We start from the raw sequence: 18,892 nt of genomic DNA, 5'->3' as shown, positions 1-18,892 counted from the left end.
AAATATAAATGTATGCTTTTTTTATTTGTTATATATATTTTTTTTGTATCACAAAATTATTAAAAATATCTTTTCTAAAGTAATACAGACAGCTCAAATATTAATACAATACTGTACACAATACAGTCCTTTGTATTGTTAAAGCCAYCAGCATAGTTACTTGGTATAAAATACAGTTGTTGTCTATGGTCTAAGTGTAATTCCTACTTGCTGTGTAATATATGCTCATTTTAACTATAACATCCCCTTAAGTTCATTCTCTGCTCAATTCTTATGGTCTGTCTTTCCATAAATCAAACCACACAATCTCTGCAACAGAGAGTCTTTTTTCCTCCATACTAGTACATTACGTAGCAAAATAGAAACTTGATCTCGGCTATGATTCCCAGCTGTCATGAAATAATTAATCAACACAAATGATAAAGGGATACTCACCAGGAAATACAGTTCCTTTTAAATATCCAATAACATTAGAAATTGTCTTGTATGTTGTGACTGACTGAATATTCAGACTGATTATTTTTTTGTCTGTTAAAAGATTAAAAAAAAAAGAGGAAGAAAACTAAGAACATGTTAAATTGCTATTTATCCAGCCAAGAAATCTACAGGCCACAGAAAAACTCCTCATGCATTAGAAAAAAAAAATTAAAAATGATTTTGGAGAAGAGCCAGAGATTAAAACATGAAATATTATAACATTATTTTCTTAGTCCTGTTTCAATAATGGGGATTATACAAGGAACATCAGAAGCAGCCTCARCTGCTGGAGTTAAAAATATCATTCAATTCACCCAATAAATGCTGAGAGAATACAACAGATATGGGGAAAAAAAAGAAAAAGAAGAAAAACAAAAAGGCAGATTTACATACTCTTATGATAAGGAAATTTGTCTTAATTTTCATAGGTTTACCTAGCCTAAAATGCTCATTCAGGCAACCTTTCAATAGCATTCAAAGATTTATGTCTGGTTTACATTACACTATTCTGGAAAACACTGTGCTCCCTCCGATGGGAAAGCTGCCCCTCCGCATCACTGATCGCTGCGCCAGCACAGCACGTGGTGGCGATACACCAGCGCGCCCACGCCAAAGGAGGCGGCTTCGGTGGGCTGAGCGGCACCCAGAGAGGAAGCGCTCTAACTGCAGAGGCAGAAAACCTTCAAAAACCTGCCGGCGCACGCGGAACCTGCCAGTGGAGACTGTAGCACGGGATAAAGACAGAGAAACGTCAACGTCTGAGTTAGAAGGGTTTAACAAACCGACTGCCCTTTGCTGAGACTTACCGTCRCTCTCCGTCCCCCAGACGGGACGCGCTTTCCACCCTAACTCTCCYGCGGTTTGCGGCAAGGCAAACAAAACATCTAATCACAGGGGGATGCAGATACCTCTGAAACGTTGCATCTGCATTACAGTAGACTGCATCAATGTTCGTCTCATCAGAGAGGTCATAACTTTGATCTAAGGAGAGAAACGTCTCTAACTGAAATGCTAGCAAGCGCCTGCCAACAACCCCCGTGTCGGCCAACGCTCTTCTGGGAGGTTTCTCTCGCACCCACGCAGGACTGTGCCACCCCCACGACGGACCTGTGTTTAACAGCGCAACCGAGCCGGAGTCCCTTCAGCGTCCACCTCGCAACCGCCACAGACCAGAGTTACGATACTCGCAGGTGGCTCTGATCAACCCTCCCACCGTCGGGCTCCCAGGCTTTGGTCTCCTAAGACGGAGGAACACCGGAGCAGGGAGCGCGCTGCAGGACGTCACGTAAAAACAATACGCCTCCATCCTAACCTTCTTCAGGGTTCGTTTGCTGACACTTCACCCAGTAAATTTACTTTAAAATACTATTAAAACAAAATTCTATATATATATTCATTCACTATTCTTCATGATTTTTGGATCAAGTGTAATAACAGCCAGAATCTTTCTTCAAAAAAAAAATGTAGGTCACTACCCAAAAGTACTGGCTCTACTTTTTACTTAGACAAAACCATCTTTGCTATCAATAGATACGTTCTCAATGTGTGTCAGTGACAACTGACCTAACTTCACTCTTCAYGTTTTTCCTTAATGAGCATCAGTCACACAGTCTTCAGCTGACAATAAAGCAGTATTTTTTTTTTTCTGACAATATACATTCTGGAATCAGATATTCAAGTTACCCATCATTTAATACAGTAGCATGCTTAAAGTGACTTAGGCTTAAAGGCTTAGCRCACCAGATGAAAAGGCTGAAAGTGCTCTCTTTGGTGTATACTGCCAAAGTGAAATTAAATCCCCTTTAAACACTTTGGACAACAAATCTTGCTTCCCAGTGCTGTACTTTAGGGGCCTTGACAACTTTCTCTCTTTTTTCTGCATTCTCTGGAAACCTATGAAGAGAATTAAACTTAACAGTACTCAAGATACACTTCAAATATATATATATATATATATATGTATATATATACACACACACACACACACACACACATATATATACATACATATATATATACACACACACACACATATATATATATGCCAAAAGCTACTTCTGAAATAGAAAAATGGAAAAGAATTTATGTTTTGTCAGTACTTCTGATTTATTTATTTCCTGATCTGAAGCCTATAAATTGTCTCAGCTAATGACTACTTGCCCCTCTCACCATTACTTAGCTACTTTCAAAAATGCTTGGTTATTCCTTGGTCATTTGATTRGCAGCTTTAGAACCTCAAAAGAGGCAAAGTTACTACCTGTGGCCTAAGAAAAAAGTTCAGTTTTATTCCTTTTTTTTCACTTTCAATCTAACCCCAAGCTCGTAACAATATGGAGAATTGACAGATATTGATTCTGATTTTCGAGTGTGTTGGTAAAATAATCAAATGCTGCTCGTACTGAACAGCTATAATCAGCTTGTCTGAATGTTCCTTTGAGTACTGAGTTTTAAAAAGCAGCTTTAGGAACCTGGGTTTGAAACTGAACTTCCTTAGACAAGACTTTTGTTACAAAAACATGAAAATCTCCCCACATCCATATTTAACTCAAGTACAGAAGCATCAAAAACTAACTGAATTCATGCATTTCCAGAACATAAATTGATCCACAGATTGTAAAAAAAAAAAAAGCAGTTATTCCAGAAGATTGCAGAAGCAACCTATGTGGAATAAACTTCAGCAATAAGGACTCAAAGGAGTAACTTAGTCTTTCAAGTGTACGTAATTCCTGTTGAAATCAACACAATCTGAATAAAAAGACATCAATTTTAAAATCACAATTAAAGTAAATCTTTCAATCATCAAATATGCATAGCTAAATTATTTTAGGGTGCACTAATTCAATTGCATTAGTCAGGATGAAATGACCTCATGTTTCTTGCTCCTGTCATTCAAAAGCCTTGTGACAGGCTCTGACAACTCAACTACTCTCAAGCACGTGCTATCAAGCTTTTCAGACATCACTGAAGGCTAAAAATGTGTTTAATAAGAAAAGCTACAACTTTCATAAAGTTATCTTACCTGAGGCTTTAAAGTAACTTTAAATACCACAAAACACGATGGCGCAGGAAGAAGTGAATGTACGCCATTCAGAAACATCGTGAGCTACTTGCATATAACGGRTAATCAAGTGTATTGCAGATTTCTTATCTTATACTGATACTATACTATATATTATTCCTTCTACAAGGAATAATACAGACTGGAACACAATATTTGCAATATGCTTTTACTTACACCAATTTGATAAGTATACATTAAGAGCCACACATAACAGCAGATTTTACCATCATTTGAAAATAATCCTTCATTTTCTAGAGCAATTGAGCAAGAAAAATTCCAAACTACCGTCATATTAGACTGCTTAGTTTATGGGCTTTTGAAACCACACTTAACTGTGAAAAATGTATCTTTCTTAGTTCTCAGGGTTATGTAAGTCATTTTGAGTGATCTACTTCATATTTTAAATCAGTTTACAAGTTCAGACATACATTCTTGAAATAAAGAAATGCAAATATTATAAACATTTATGTATAACTTTCATACCAAAAATATTACATGCATCATAACTTAAACTTATAAAAATAAATGAACTTGTAAAAACAGCATGTGAATGATAATTTACATAAATTATCTTTGGGGAAAAACCTCAATTACCTCTTGTGCAACACTCAAAATGCATATGCAAGAAATAACTCCGAATCTATGATAATGTATAGAATTGCTGAACTATAAAATTATTTGTGTACAAATATGCCCAAACTCTGATTCTCTGAATACTGATATAATTGAGTGATGGCACAGTCAGAGTTTACAGAATTTGATATTCTTCTTTTTGTTTGACAAGTAAGCAAGCTATGAAGGAGAAACACATTCAAYAGCATCACAATGCTGCAATGCAATGTGCAATGCTGCTAATGCCTCACGTAAAAAGATAAAATATACACTCTTATGTCCTTCTTCCCACAGAAAGGAGGACAGGCTTGATTTGTACTTGGGTGCAGCATTTTGTGGAGAATTTTGTTTGTCTTGGACCATAATCATATTATATGGAAACTAAAAGCATCTTCGAGTTATGCCTTTGGTACAATTAACGACGGAAATTTCAGAGTATCGGAGTTGACTATAAGCTGTAATGACCATCTGACACGTAGAACTGCATAAAGTTGAACAAAATAAGYATTCAAAGTGTTTCAAAAATTCTTAGTTATTTATTTTATGCCAGAAACCTCTTCATTTGAACTCAGGGACTTCTAGTTATCTGTTTCACTCTAATTTTTTGATAATGGGTATGGATTTGTTTACAGTCTACAATGAGGCTTTGCATTGCAGTCATTTAAGATGATTCAATATTGATCAGTGACTGTAATTTGCAGGCTAAAAAGGGTTACAGAAGATCAAACGCTTCTATCTAAAATAAAAGCATTTTGATCCGAGTCCATTCTACCAGCTTTATTTATTCACTCCACTAATTTTGTTTATTCACATACTGTTTGGTGTTGAAGTTATTTAAAGTACTAGTACTTTGGTTTTACTATTTTATAGATTAAGATATAAATAAATGCATCTACTGCACAGTGAAGGGCATTAAGAGCTCTTTAAGAAACAGTATCTTCTGTATATGTTAACTATATGATATTCACTGAAATAATACACTCTCCATCTTCTTGGTTGATCCAGATAGAGAGAGATATAGGGCTGGATTTATGTCAGGCTGATAGCGAAACAACTTGTCACTGTTAAAATCAACCATTTACTTCTACTTTTTTGTTTCCTATCTTTTAAAAAGCTATTTATCCATGTGAACACACTTCCTCTTAAATTGTGCTATTTTATTTTACCTAAGAGCTTTTGGTAGGATCTCAGTTGAGAACCTTTCCAGTAATATCAACTTGATATCCCTGTTTACAAGTCTGATAACTCAAATTTGAGAGGTCAGTTTAATCCTGAAAAATATACATCTTTTTCCCTATATCTCATAGGGCAACAGAACATACTGAAGCATGCAAACTGACGTGTGAAATCCTCAGGTCTACTCTTCTGCCATACCTATGGAGATCACTGGTGAAATCCTATGTTTTCTAACCTTTTTATCTCCATCAACGTGAAGCACAGAATATGAAAACTCACACTTAAAGGCAAAGAAGAAAATTAAACACCTGTCTCTTAATACATTTAAGGATTTGTCCATTAACCTACRAGACTCTTCTATTCAACTCCAAAATACAGGGCCAAAAGTGATGAAAAAGTACCTTGTAAATGAAACTGCCCTAGATAGAAGTACTTGAAACACTCAAGAGATTCAYTGAGATGAACTGCAAATGACCGAAACCTGCCAACTGGCATAAAGCTGAACAAACAACAACAAAGGAAGATTACTGCAGCATAGCAGTACTTCTTCATTTATGTTGATATGTATGTTTGGTTTTTATGGCAATCTTCATAATGTTCTAGCAAATATCCTGTATATATTCTGCAAAAATAAAAGCTTCAGGAGTATATGGTTTCTGCATAACACTTCACTCTTAATTCTTTACTAATTGCCTATTTTGGGGAAATGTTCAAAGCAGCACAGAACAGCAGATTAATAAGGATTCACCATAATAAACAAAAACCAACTCAATTTCTGCAACTAACTGTAATTCCCACTGTTTACTTGTAAGTTTTAAGTAGTTGATATGTCTCAGATGTTCGTCTCCAGATCCTCCCACTCCCGCTGTCACATTATGTCTCTTGAAAACTGCAAGGCTCAGGGAAAAAAGAGGCAATGTGAGAAAACTATATATAAACGTTTAATCATTACTGATGAATCTGCTGTTCAGCTTTTTGAAACATATTGATGCAAAAATGATGATCATTTTATTCTAACAAATTTTAAGCCAACCAATCATCTGAACTGCTCATTCATCTCTTTTGACAGTTAAGTGATGAGTTCTACGTCAGAAGTGAAATATTTCCCTTAAGCTTCTCCAAATCAACTGGAACACCACAAACTCAGCCTTCACTGTTTTGCTACACACTGCTCTGATCAGCATAATCTCTTTAGCTATTATTACATGGTTATGTAAGATTTCTTATCACAAGACCAGTCTTTTATCTTTTCCATTAAGGCTAATTCTGAATGTTTTAGCACACTAAATGCTTCAGTAGACCAATAGTATACATCAATATATCAAAGCACAATATAGCATAATGCATTCCAGAACTATGCACGGCTTGTTATTGTAGACCCTCCTTGCTAAAGCAAGTAAGATTTTTAAAAAATCTCATTAGGGAACTGCAGTTAAGAAGCTTTGCTTGACATCAGATACAAGTTGTTCTATTCACCTAGAACATGGATAGATTCTTCCTAGCCTGTTAGCTTCACATAGTTTTTTCTTTCCAGATTATCATCCACCACAGAGAATTCCTGCCACCTCAAGTAAATAAATCAGAAGTGYTGCAACTATCAAAAAAAAGTAGAATAAGGTACCCTTTAAATGATTCCATCCTTCACTCTCCAAACAAAAGTTTAAGAACCAGATTCAGTGCAGCTTTTTCTCATTCTAAAGTGAGTATTATTTGCCAGTCCAAATTCATCCTTTCCTTTCAGCATTTCAGCTGCTGAAAACTCCCACGACGTTAGCAAGCCTCACACATTCCACCTGGAATGGACAGGCATCTCTCCCTTCCAAAAAAGCTCTTTTCCCCTTTAATAGACTTTATCTACTGGTTGTGGGGAAGATCAGTTCTTCATTAAAGTATCTAGTCAACCATGAATGCAGAGCAATAGTCCTCCTYAAGCTCAAAAGCTTAAGCCACAAAGCATAGGGTCTTACTGCCTTTCTTTTTAGTATGTGTAACACAAATGCTAACACAAGTCATAAAATTAATCAGCCTTTATTATTGCATTCCTAATCCACATTAACTTCCCAAAATCAATAAACAAGTGATATAAGCCCATACATGATATTACAATGGTTGCCCTTAAAACACATTTCATATTTGCTTTTACTATTACTATCATTGTACTTAACAAAGGAAATAGTGTGCTAACTTGATCTGCCTTCATCCCTCCAAAACTACTGCTTCAAATCAATTAATTTAAACAAGTAAAATAATACAAGATATAGTTTGTTCTGTATTTTTACCAGTGAAAGACAGGCTAGTACAAAATAAAAATCAAGGCACTGTTTATACATGCATCTCTTCTGGAAGGTGAGCTGGAAGGTGTTCCTTCTTTCATCGTAACACTGTGCAGTATTCTTTGCTGGAAGATTACACTTTCACATTTTTTCCTCAAATCAATATGAAGTCTGTTCAAGCTATAATCTGTATGGCTTTGCTAAGGGTCTTACCTCTGAAGAGATACTCTGAACATTTTTTTTTTTTTTTTTTTACATCCAGCCCTACTCAAGGCATTTTGTTCTACTTCTTTTGTTACCACAATGCAACCTTTTCCTGGTGAAACTGGGAGGAAAAGTTGGCTGAGAGACAACAATGCATTGTTTATCCTTGAGCAAATAGTTACAAATTAAAGAACACAAAAAGGCCCATCATTTTTCAGAATAACAGAATATATTCAGAGGCAGAAAGAAGACAAAGAGCATAGCGAGGGGCMCCTTAATGTTTCAAGTACATTCTCAGTAGTCCAAAAAGGCCTAACTGCTGCAGCACTAACATCTCCCTAACGCTGATGCATAAAGACACTGGAATTTTTCCAGTCAGGAGCAAGAATTAGAGTTTAATGCCTTGCATCGAGACTTCTTACTCCAGATGTTGATTCACATTTGCTGAATGCTGGAAAATGAGAGCATTTCTGAAACTAAATGTTAAAAGTAACAAGAGCAAGGTTGCTTGAGATAAAAGAGCAAATATCCTTTTCTTTTCTTTTTAATGGCTCTTCTCTAGTACTTCTCAGACTTTTTTTTTTCTAACGTAACTCCCATCTAGCACATTTTTGAGCATAATTTAGAAGTTTTACATAGTCACTTCTAAAAAGCCGCTAAACAAAGCATACCTGTAATTGGTTAAATCTCTTAGTTATCCACAATTACAGGGAACATATTTGGAGTACTTGAAGGATGTTTCATAATTAGCAGAAAAAAATATTTTAAAAAGTAGTTTTACCTGTGGCTGGAAGCTCAAGGGGGATACATCTATCTTTTCTGATGTCATCCTCAGGTAAAGAAATAAGTTTTTTGACCAGCACTGCAGAAACTGGTTGCACTAACAGCGTTGTGAGGTTGGATCGATTTTGTCTGTAGATTCCATCTTAAATAACAGAAAATTAACAGTAATTTAGTAAATGAAACTTAAAGATCTTCTGCATAAAGCTTAATTCAGTCAAAAAAGCACTACTAACAYACACCTTACAAAATCTGGTTTAGATTAACAGCCATTCCTTACCTTTTTTTTTTTTTTAAAAAAAGATCCCTTTAACAACCACTATCATAAAATTACACATACATACTACAGTATTCAGGGGAATAGTTCCACAAGACGAAACTGTTTAAAAGTCCAAGTAGATATTATATTGCATGCAACTTAAACAAAAATTAGAGACTGTGTACGGTTAAAGGAATCAATGAAAAATAGAATTATTGATCAGCAAGAAATTTCAAATTCTAGTATGAACTGAACATAGCATTATAGGGAAAAGCGGCCATTTAAAACAGACTGAAATCCAGTGCAAGTGTCTGTCTGCACTGAACAATACCAATATTGATAAAATATTGTTTATTTTTCTCAACTCTTTCAGCTAGACTAATAAAGGCACCACCTCTTCCCAGGGAAATCAAGAATATTCCTGTGAGACTAAAAGTCTACCGTGAAAAAGAGAGAAGGTTCACTGCATGGGACAGAAAGTAGCCCTAAAACCATCTGCAACACCCCCAAAAGCCTTTCCGTATGCCTGCCCATCGTGAATTATTTGCAAATGCCCAGCTGGAACTCAGAATGCAAGGACTCTCTGCGACCTCTATCAGACAAATACCATGCTTTCTGTTGATACTTAGTTCCTTACAACCAGAAGGCATCCTTTCCACTCTGTGACCTACAATCACAAGCTGAARAAGCTATGAAAAATCACTACCACGTATACTCTAATAAAGTTCTAAAAAATTACCATCCAGGATGTTGTTACTGAACTACATTCTAAAAAACTGACATGCATCTTCCCTCTTCTGTTTTACTTTTTGTGCTAACAGCTCTGAAGAGTCATTATAGGATGCTGGGGAAAAAAAAAAAAAAAAAAAAAAAAAAAAAAAAAAAAAATTCAAGGGCAACAATTTTAAAGAAAAAAATTTTATAATCCTCTTTTTTTTTTTTTTTTTTTTTTTAACATTAACAAGTTTGATCCTACAGTATTCACAAAACACAGTGTAGCACAACTTCATTAGGAAACTAACATATTGGAAGAACTTTGCCAGCTTCTTGCTAGCTCCTCCACCACCAGATGCCAGACTCCTTAGAAAAGATAGCACTTTCAGAATCTATGAGCCTAACAAATGCTTTGAAAATAATTTAAATCTGGGGTTTTGTTTGAAATTTAATTTTATAGCATCAGAATCTCTCAAGAAACTGAATCCCTATCTGTGCAATTTTTAAAATCCAACAGCAAAAACAATCCAGGTTTAGAGCCACCATTAATTTAAGAAAAACTCTAGAGAACACACCAGAGCACAGGAAGAAGAAAAATATAATTTTGGGAGCATGAAAAGAGATAATTTCCAGAATGTTTCTGAAATACAAAGTTAGGACTACATTGGTACTTTTTCCAGTGATTGTGTTTTGTCTTTAAAATGCACAGAAAAACCTTGAACCTCAGTCTCCATATTCATCGAACTGCAACAGACATTTGTAACCGGCATCTCTTAGTACTGTATTTTGTAACTTACTAGTGTTAGTAAAATATTCTGACATCCCTGAAAGGTTGTTACTTAGAGCACATAACAGTAATAGTCGTGTACCTCATTCTGAGTACAACTTCACCATCATTTCAATGACTTTCCTCACAGCTGAAATCAGAGTACAGAAAAGAGAGCAAGTCACAGTGTCTTATTCTCCTAGCCAAAGAAAACACTTTATCCTCCTCCCCATATTAGGCAATTTGTCTTTATATTTAGAAAAAGAAAAGGAAAATAAAAGTTTGTGGTACTAGGATGAAATTCTGTTTATTTCTACTAAAATTCCATATTCAAATATAAATTGAAAGGGGTATTGTGCTTAACTATTATCTGCTTATTAAAGATATTATCCGTTTACTGAAGATACTATTATCTGTTTATCTCTATAAAGATCAGTTAAAAAAAAAACAGAAAGTAAACGAATAGAAGTGGCTAAAAAAAGTTTATTGATGACATTCACTAAAGTAACTCCTTTTAGAACCTGACACAGTTAATGATGGCCCCCAAAATTTATGAAAAAATGTAAAGTCTGACTGAACACTGAACCATAACTGTACGTACCCAAATCTTTGACTTTCTGATGCATTAGTAGTAAAACAGTATTAGTTTTGAAATATCTGAAGTGAATRGCTCATTAATTTTTTCACTTGAAGCTTAACAGAAATTTGACAAACAGCTTTATGSTAAGAATAGACACTTCAAGCAGGACTTTACAGCATGCTATGAGAATAAATTACAGCATAAAAGACAGAATAAAGTGCATTTGGTTAAATAAGTCTCTTCTCTTATTCAACTGCCTGGAGTGAACAGTTAGTTCAATGCATTTTTGTGCGAGAGGGATTCTTCCACTTGAACATTCCCAGAATATCTTCTGCACTGCCCTTTGACAAGGCTAGATCTTGTATAAACCATGATGAACACCAAGATGTATCAACTGACACAGAGTAGGTATTTGTTCTGCACTGCCCTTTGACAAGGCTAGATCTTGTATAAACCATGATGAACACCAAGATGTATCAACTGACACAGAGTAGGTATTTGTATCATTTGCACTTTAAACATATATACACCTCCACCCCATTTCTGCTGATATATTCAACAGCTGGCACACCTCCCCCCGTTCTCATGGAGCTCGTAACAATTATTTCTTTACTCTCCCCTGCAAAATCAGATTGTCTATGGTATCCATGACTTGCATCTAACTACACGCACAGATTGGAAAGGACAGTGCTTATTACAGGGAGACTCTCACAGCTAAATGGTGGCTCTAGATACTAAAATCACATTACAGTAGTTAATCACAGTAATTCTGCATTGCAACAGCTATTTTGTCATGTCATCAGCAACAGCTTAGAATACAGTGAGTGAGCGGATCAMTTCTGTTACTGACATGACTCTCCTCCTACTTAAAAAGCAGCCTGTCACACTTCTGATTAATACTGCTGGAAGAGACTTGCACTGTCATATTGGTGCATTTTATAGAAAAAACAAAACAAACCCAAACCCTACCTTTTGTTGTTATTTTTGCATCTTACTCTTCAATTTCAATGAATAATTCCACAAAGCACATTTTCATAAGACAACCTTTACTGTTTGCCCATACTGTCTCCAGTATACTRCATTATTAATATGAGTATAGTTTGCAGGATTGGTACAACCAGATACTTAGAATTCAAATAACAGTAAAACCTCTGATATAAAAACATACCTATCTGCTACAACTTAGAAAGCCACTGAGTGCAACCGAGCCACCTTCTTTTCCTTCTTAAATTCTCTCTTTGAACATCAAAGAGATATGAAACCGATTCTGGCTGCCACTTTTTACTGTAAAYTGAGAGACAGAGAACACCAATCCCGAAAAGCTGATGCTCTTCTCCAAGCACTTAGGAACAGGAAACCATAGAAAGCTCCACATCTGCTTAATGTTTAGATAKTAAAAGTCATGTACATCTTTTTCTGTAGACAAAATCAAATAGAGACTTCTTCCTCCATCTCTTTAAAGTAAAGGAGATAAAGGATGTTGGCATTCTTATTTATGTATATTAAAAATGGTACTGACCATTGTATGATTCAAAATGAAGGTTGCAATGGTTTCTACTAATAGGAAGGAGAAGATCATAACTTCAGACTTAGAGGGTATCTTGGGAGGTATAAGCTCCAAGTATCTGAGTATAGATGAGAAAAATAATTGGTAGAGGAAAATATTATTTAAGGGAAGGGCACAGTCTAGAGTATATGGCCATGGAGCAGAAGTGAGAAAGCAGTTTCCTGTGATGTCTTTATTCAGATTGCTACAAATTATCCATCAGAATTACAGCACCAAAGATATGTCAGTTCAGAAGTACTTTGTTTCATACAGTCATCGGTATTAATGTGCAGAAGAAAAACGCCAGAAAAACACACAGAGAGAAAAATATCCGTTTCTCTTCTGTAAAAAAAGAACTCTGAAATTCCGTAACCAGGGATTTTATCTAACAGTAGCCTCAACTAAGCACTTTCAAAGCAGCTTTAGATGCAATGAAGTAGTGAAATGGTGAATGTTCTGCCAATTACAACAGCATTGCGGCAGCTTTTATCTCATTACGCATCATTCACGAAGAGACAAGGGATGCTTAAAACTATGTAGTGATTTGAGAAATTCGTGAGAAAAGAAGGCAGCACCTTGAAAGGATTTATGCAYATTTACCGAAAATGTAGTACTTACAGGGAGTCAGGATCGTCCAGAAAAGTAACTACTTTAGGAAGTATCTGAGAGTATCTGAGGCATTCTTAAACAACATTTATTTCCTATATGTTTATTTTTTCATCATTACGATCTTTCAACTTTCTAATTGTGAGGCTACACTTTCTAAAGACTTTCTGAGAATACACTTTTTGAAAGTGAGACTACACTGATTAATACACTGGAAGCATATAAGCCAGAGCATGGACAGTGGCATTTTGCCAGGTCACACCATGGGCATCCAAGCTGTACGCCGAACACGGGTCTGCAGGACAGATTGGAAACAGGTTTCCAACAGAAGACTTTACCGCTACAGTCAGTTGTGTCTTGCATGCAGAACGGTGGATGGAGAAGACAAAGCGTATGATCATGGTTTTATTCCATGATATACAGGCGCAGTATCCTGGTAAAAATGGAGTAATTCTACGAATCACAGAATGCTTATCTGTTCACCGAACTAAAACAAACCCTTCACTGGCAAACAGCTATTTGGGCCATGTGATATACAAACTAGCATACATTCCTTTGACAAAAACGGCCAATGCTCCACAGAGCTGCCACATGCTGTACCAATTATAAATAAACCAGCCTGCAGTATTTTTTTTTAAAGTAACTTTAAAGTAACAAGCAAGGAGTCCTACTTACCCACAATAATGAGATTTATTGTTATTAAAAATAATAAAAGTCTTATAATATGCTATAAGGAAATGGAATGGAAATAGAAAAATCTCTGAGAAAACACTGAAAGTGACATATTTATGATACCAGTTACTTTGTTTATAGCATATAGTAAGCACTACAATGATTCTGAATCACATGCTGTCTTGTATATATTGTAGACACTGTGAAATAAAATTGTCTATCTGTAGTACACTACACTTCTTTTGCAATACAATATATAGCTTATTCCTCTACATTTGTTTGAGACCAGAGAAAGTTACATTTTGGCTTTGGGTTAGTTTTTCTTATAAAACTTGCATTTTGATTTGTGAAGGAATACCACATCACCTCAGATTTGCAAAACTATATCCTGACTATACAATTCTCAYATAGAAAAAACCAAAGCTTATTGCATTATAATCTGGTTTATAAAAGAACTAATTGGTACATCTATCATACTCATAAGATAGCTGAATAATGACTGATCAGAAATGAGCTGTTAATTACAGGTCAGACACTACTGGATAGACATCCACATGAACAGTAACATCTAATCAGAGGCAGAAATGACAAGAATCCCTTTGCAACCCAAGGACTGCTTTAAATACTGAATGAGCCTTCTAGATATAATCATGGCTCCCTTCACTCAAGGGTTGCAGCACACCCACAACACATCTTCACTGCCTTCCCATATGTAAAAAATGTTAAGTTACATATGCCTTATCAACTAATACTTCCGTAATGGCTACTATTTAGTTGTTATTCTGGAGCATTTTTAGATGCTTGTACAGGGCATTTTCTTCTACTCCGTATTAATATACTGATTAAAAGTAACAATTCTGTAGAAGCTGCATTCTGGATTGCCATGTATTAAGGTACATAATTTGATTACATTTTTTTTCCTCTGTGTTTCCACACTAATGCTAATGAATATTTAATTAGGATGGCCKAGACTGCTTTTCTTTTCTCACTTATTCTGCTTAGCTCCATAGCTCCCAGTTACCACACTTGTTTTCTTATCAGCAAAGTATTTCTGAAATTCTTCATTCATAACTGTAGATATTTAGTTAGCATTTTACTCGTGAAAAAGAAAACATAATCCCCTAGCTTTCCCTTTTGACTGCCATCTGTTAAGCTTCTCCTCAGAGAAATTAGCAACTTTSCATATTGGAACACTGAACTGCAAATATAACATCATCTGCAAACCTTATGAAAAGAATCCCCATGAGAAAAGATAACARTCTCATAAAAATTACCAGAAAAGACTGAAAACAAGATAAACAGAGAGAATCATACAAATATCGCATAAGGCCATTAATGACTCCTAAACAGAGGGGGCTGGACAACAGCAGAATTCACAGACTTGTCGAGGTYGGAAAGGAATTCCAAAATTAGAAATCACTTTGTCCAAGCCCCCAGCTCAGAGCAGGTTCAACCAGAGAGGTTGCTCAGCAGGTTTTGAGTATCTCTAAAGACGGAGACTCCACAACCCGTCTGGGCAACCTGTCCAGTGCTTCACCATCCTCACCGTAAAGAAAAAAGAAAACAAACGCACACAAAAATCCCCCCTTAACGCTTAATACAGGAATTGCCTGTGCTTCAGTGCGGGCCTGCTGCCTCTTGCCCTTTCAGTCGATGTCGCTGAGAAGAGTCTGGCTCTGTCGTCTTCACGCTCTCCCCTCAGCCGCTTTCACACACTGAGGAGCTCTCCGCRGAGCCTCCTCTTCTCCAGAGGAAACAATCCCAGCTGTCTCCACCTCTCCCAATTGGAGAGGTGCCCCAGTCCTGTCACCATCTCCGTGGCCCTCTGCTGCACTCGCTCCGTTATGCCCATGTCTGTCTTGTAGTGGGGAGCCCAGAACTACGCCCAGGCTGCCAGATGTGGTCTCCCCAGTGCTGGGTCGCRGGGAAYGCTACCTCCCTTGGCCTGCTGGTGATGGCCTTTCTCATGCAGCCCAGCACGCGGTTGGGCGCACTTGCCGCGAGGGCGTGCTGCTGGCTCACGGACAGCTTGGTGTCCACCACGACACCCCCCCCCCGGGTCCTTCTCTGCCCATCTGCTTTCCAGCCAGTCGGCCCCCAGTCAGTACTGGTGCATGGGGTTATTCCTCACCAGGTGCAGGACTCTGCTTCTGCCTTTGCTGAGCTTCATGAGGCTGCTGTCAGCCCATCTGTCCAGCCTGTTGATGTCTTTCTGAATAGCAGCATGCTCATCTGGTGTGCCGAGTTGCATGCTGAACTACAATCATGACGACTCGAAGAGGTGCAGTGCCTTTTTTRGGTATGAGAGAGAGAGCTGGTGACTTTGACTGTCTACTAACCAGTGATGCCATACTTCAGCTGCCTATATAGTCAACAGAATAAAGTGCAGAGAGACTGATAATGGTATATGCTGGAGTATCACTCCTTAAGCTATCAGGAACAGGGCTAATATATATCAAGTTGCAAACCTAACTAACGCTTATGCTAAAATGCTGAAAATTTCAAGGGCAATTTGCTTTTTTGTCAGCCAAGAAAACAGGAGACTAAGAAAGCAATAAAACAAGGCAATTCTTAAAAACATTAATTTCTTTTCCAAGAAGAGTAGAGAAGCAACATCATTTAAGAATACTGTACTTAAGATTATGTTTTAAATTGTAAGGTGACGATATATTCCTTATCCTTTTTTGAAAAATGATACTTGGGCTTATTCCTTAAAGTAAACATTTAATGATTATTATTAAAAAGAACAATTCTGAAAATACAATGAGGGGAGATCATTCAGTGCCCAATWGAACTTTTAATATTATACAGAAAATCAGAATAGTATAATCAATTTGAATCCACTTAAATCTAATTGAAATTGAAGAGTCACTTTTAATCATCCAAGCCATATTTTGAAATTTATTTCAAAAGCCAGAGATAATTTGCTGGTGTTTGTCTTCTCTGAATCACAGGAACTCTTTATTGACAAATGCTACATTCATCTGTATAAACTCAAAGCAGCCTTCACAAGCATAAAATCTCACTTTCAGTTACAGCTTATTTTTCCACAGGTGTGAATTACCTACATTGTAGTTTTGCCCTGTTAAAAAGTGTTCCAATTGTTCTGTTTTTTAATGATTTTCTTTTCACAAGGTTATTACACAGTCACTATCTTTTCTTTTAATTATCTTCTGCTATTTTTTTTTAAACTCCATTTCACTGAGTAGTGAATTAACAAATTTATTCACATAAGCACTACCATGTCCGTGAGCAGTAGCCTGTTAGTGGAGTTCTGTGATCTCAAGACCATAAAACGTAAACAATCTAACACCAAACACTGACAGAACACATCAATTAAGAATGACAGAAAGCATGTTAAAGCAATAAAAAGTAATAATGAAAAGCAATACATAACTTTACAGAACAAAAATATAAGAATACGTGAAGAAACATGGATGTCTCTTACTAACTCGCTAGGTAAAAATGGCCCCTCAAACCTCAATAAGAATTATCGCAATAATGTATCAGCAACTACCATTACACATCTTCCTTTCCCCATTTAAAGTTTTTAGTTAGCAAGTAGTATTTTTCAGACTTTTTTAAACATCATTAAAAATTWGTAATCTTCTAAACAATTTCTAGAAACTTATTATAGTTTTACAATCTTTTCAATTCTTGTGTAATTTAAAGTACTTATCTGCTTTGGAATAAAATCAAATAGTTTAGTTGGTGATCCTCAAAATTATAACTCTGAGYTGCTTTGATTTTGAAAGGCATCAGTGTAATTGCATTTTTCTAAAGCGTTTTTAGTGGCACATTTCCCTCTCTGGACCTGAATGCCTAACCATCTTATCCTTTTATCTTTCCTGTCTAACCAATTTATATGGCAAACCAAAGGAGTCATAGAGCAGGATGGGCACGCTAAACTAGGTCACATGTTCCCCCGCATCCAAAAGCAGATACTGATACTAGATAATGAGATAATTTAGCAGATACTTCTATTCAGCTGATTAAATATTGCAACAACAAAACCCCGATTACCTTTTCCTCAAATGATTTCAAAGCTCTTTTTAACACCACATGTTAAATTTTTGTGCCTATACATGTGAATATTTTGCTGAAACACTGCATTTCAGAAGGYAAAACAAAGAAGTTCAATTTGTTTTTCCTATTCTCTTAACAAGGCTTAAAATGCTGTTTATACTGTACTTATACATGTTCCCTAATAATTTTCAGTACTAATTTTACCTTTCCACTTTTAAAAGGAACAAAAAGACAAAACTCTTTACAGCTCTCTCAAAGAACATACTACTCCCAGCTCATTCTTATGGCACTGTTAGAAGGACATTGCAGCACTGAACCACCCTTTGTTTCTTTTATARTATTAGAGATGCAGAGCTACCTCATGTCATAGGCAAATCAGAAAACTTGTTATTTTTTCTATTTTAACAAAAAAAAATATAGGTTAGAAGAATCCCTAAAAAAGCAGAGGAGGCAAAGAAATCAATACAAATCTAGTTCCACTCTGTCACATTGAAGTTTAATGAATTTTACATGATAGCTGGAAGCACACAGAACATATGCAGATTTCCTACTCAAACCTTTCTCTTCCACAGCAGTTCCACCTTAAYTAAACTATTGAGCACAAAATATTTTTAAAGAATTCTCCTTTTTTGGGGGGGGACGAGGGGATATAGAGTCATACTGGAAAAGAATACAAAAATATATTATGGAAGATACTCATATTTCTCTACCAATTCCCATGTAAGAACTAAAAAATAGTTTGGACCAAGCAAATTGACTTCACAAGCTGCAAGCACAGTGGACTCGATTGCACTTTTCATTAAAAACATGCAGGAGAGTCCACAGACGAAACTTTAATGAAACAGTATAAAAACCACTATACCCAATCTATTTATGCTGTAGGTCAGTATCAAGCATAACATAGCTTATTTCAGTTTTTAAGCTATATTACAGATAAAATTTGTAATTGTAGAAGTGGTATCTAGAAAACTTTATGAACATGGCTTGGTAGTAATACTCCTCTCCCTTCTAAAGGCTGTTGAAGTTTATTCCTCTACAATATGTTTGAGGACYTTCCCTGTCTCTGAAGACAGGAGCTCAAGTTCTCAAATGTAACTGAAGATGCTGAGCATCCACAGGTTTCAGCATCTACCAAAGAGA

The 18,892-nt window shown here is 36.2% G+C and overlaps 1 protein-coding gene across 1 annotated transcript in view; it reads right to left on the bottom strand.

The window, feature by feature from the left end:
• The window catches only part of NAALADL2 (N-acetylated alpha-linked acidic dipeptidase like 2), a 217,548-nt gene that overhangs the window by 140,387 nt on the left and 58,269 nt on the right, over positions 1-18,892 (bottom strand). The window contains exons 4-5 of the mRNA XM_085301193.1: positions 8,585-8,728; positions 436-528 (exon numbers count right to left, since the gene is read on the bottom strand). Of these exons, the coding sequence (XP_085157319.1) occupies positions 436-528; positions 8,585-8,728 (237 nt within the window). The remainder of the gene's footprint in view (positions 1-435; positions 529-8,584; positions 8,729-18,892) is intronic.

The sequence above is a fragment of the Rhea americana genome, unplaced genomic scaffold, assembly GCF_003343005.1.
Source record: "Rhea americana isolate MKP2758 unplaced genomic scaffold, rheAme1 scaffold_174, whole genome shotgun sequence".
NCBI classification, from domain to species: domain Eukaryota; kingdom Metazoa; phylum Chordata; class Aves; order Rheiformes; family Rheidae; genus Rhea; species Rhea americana.
This window is presented reverse-complemented; position numbering and strand designations above follow the sequence as displayed.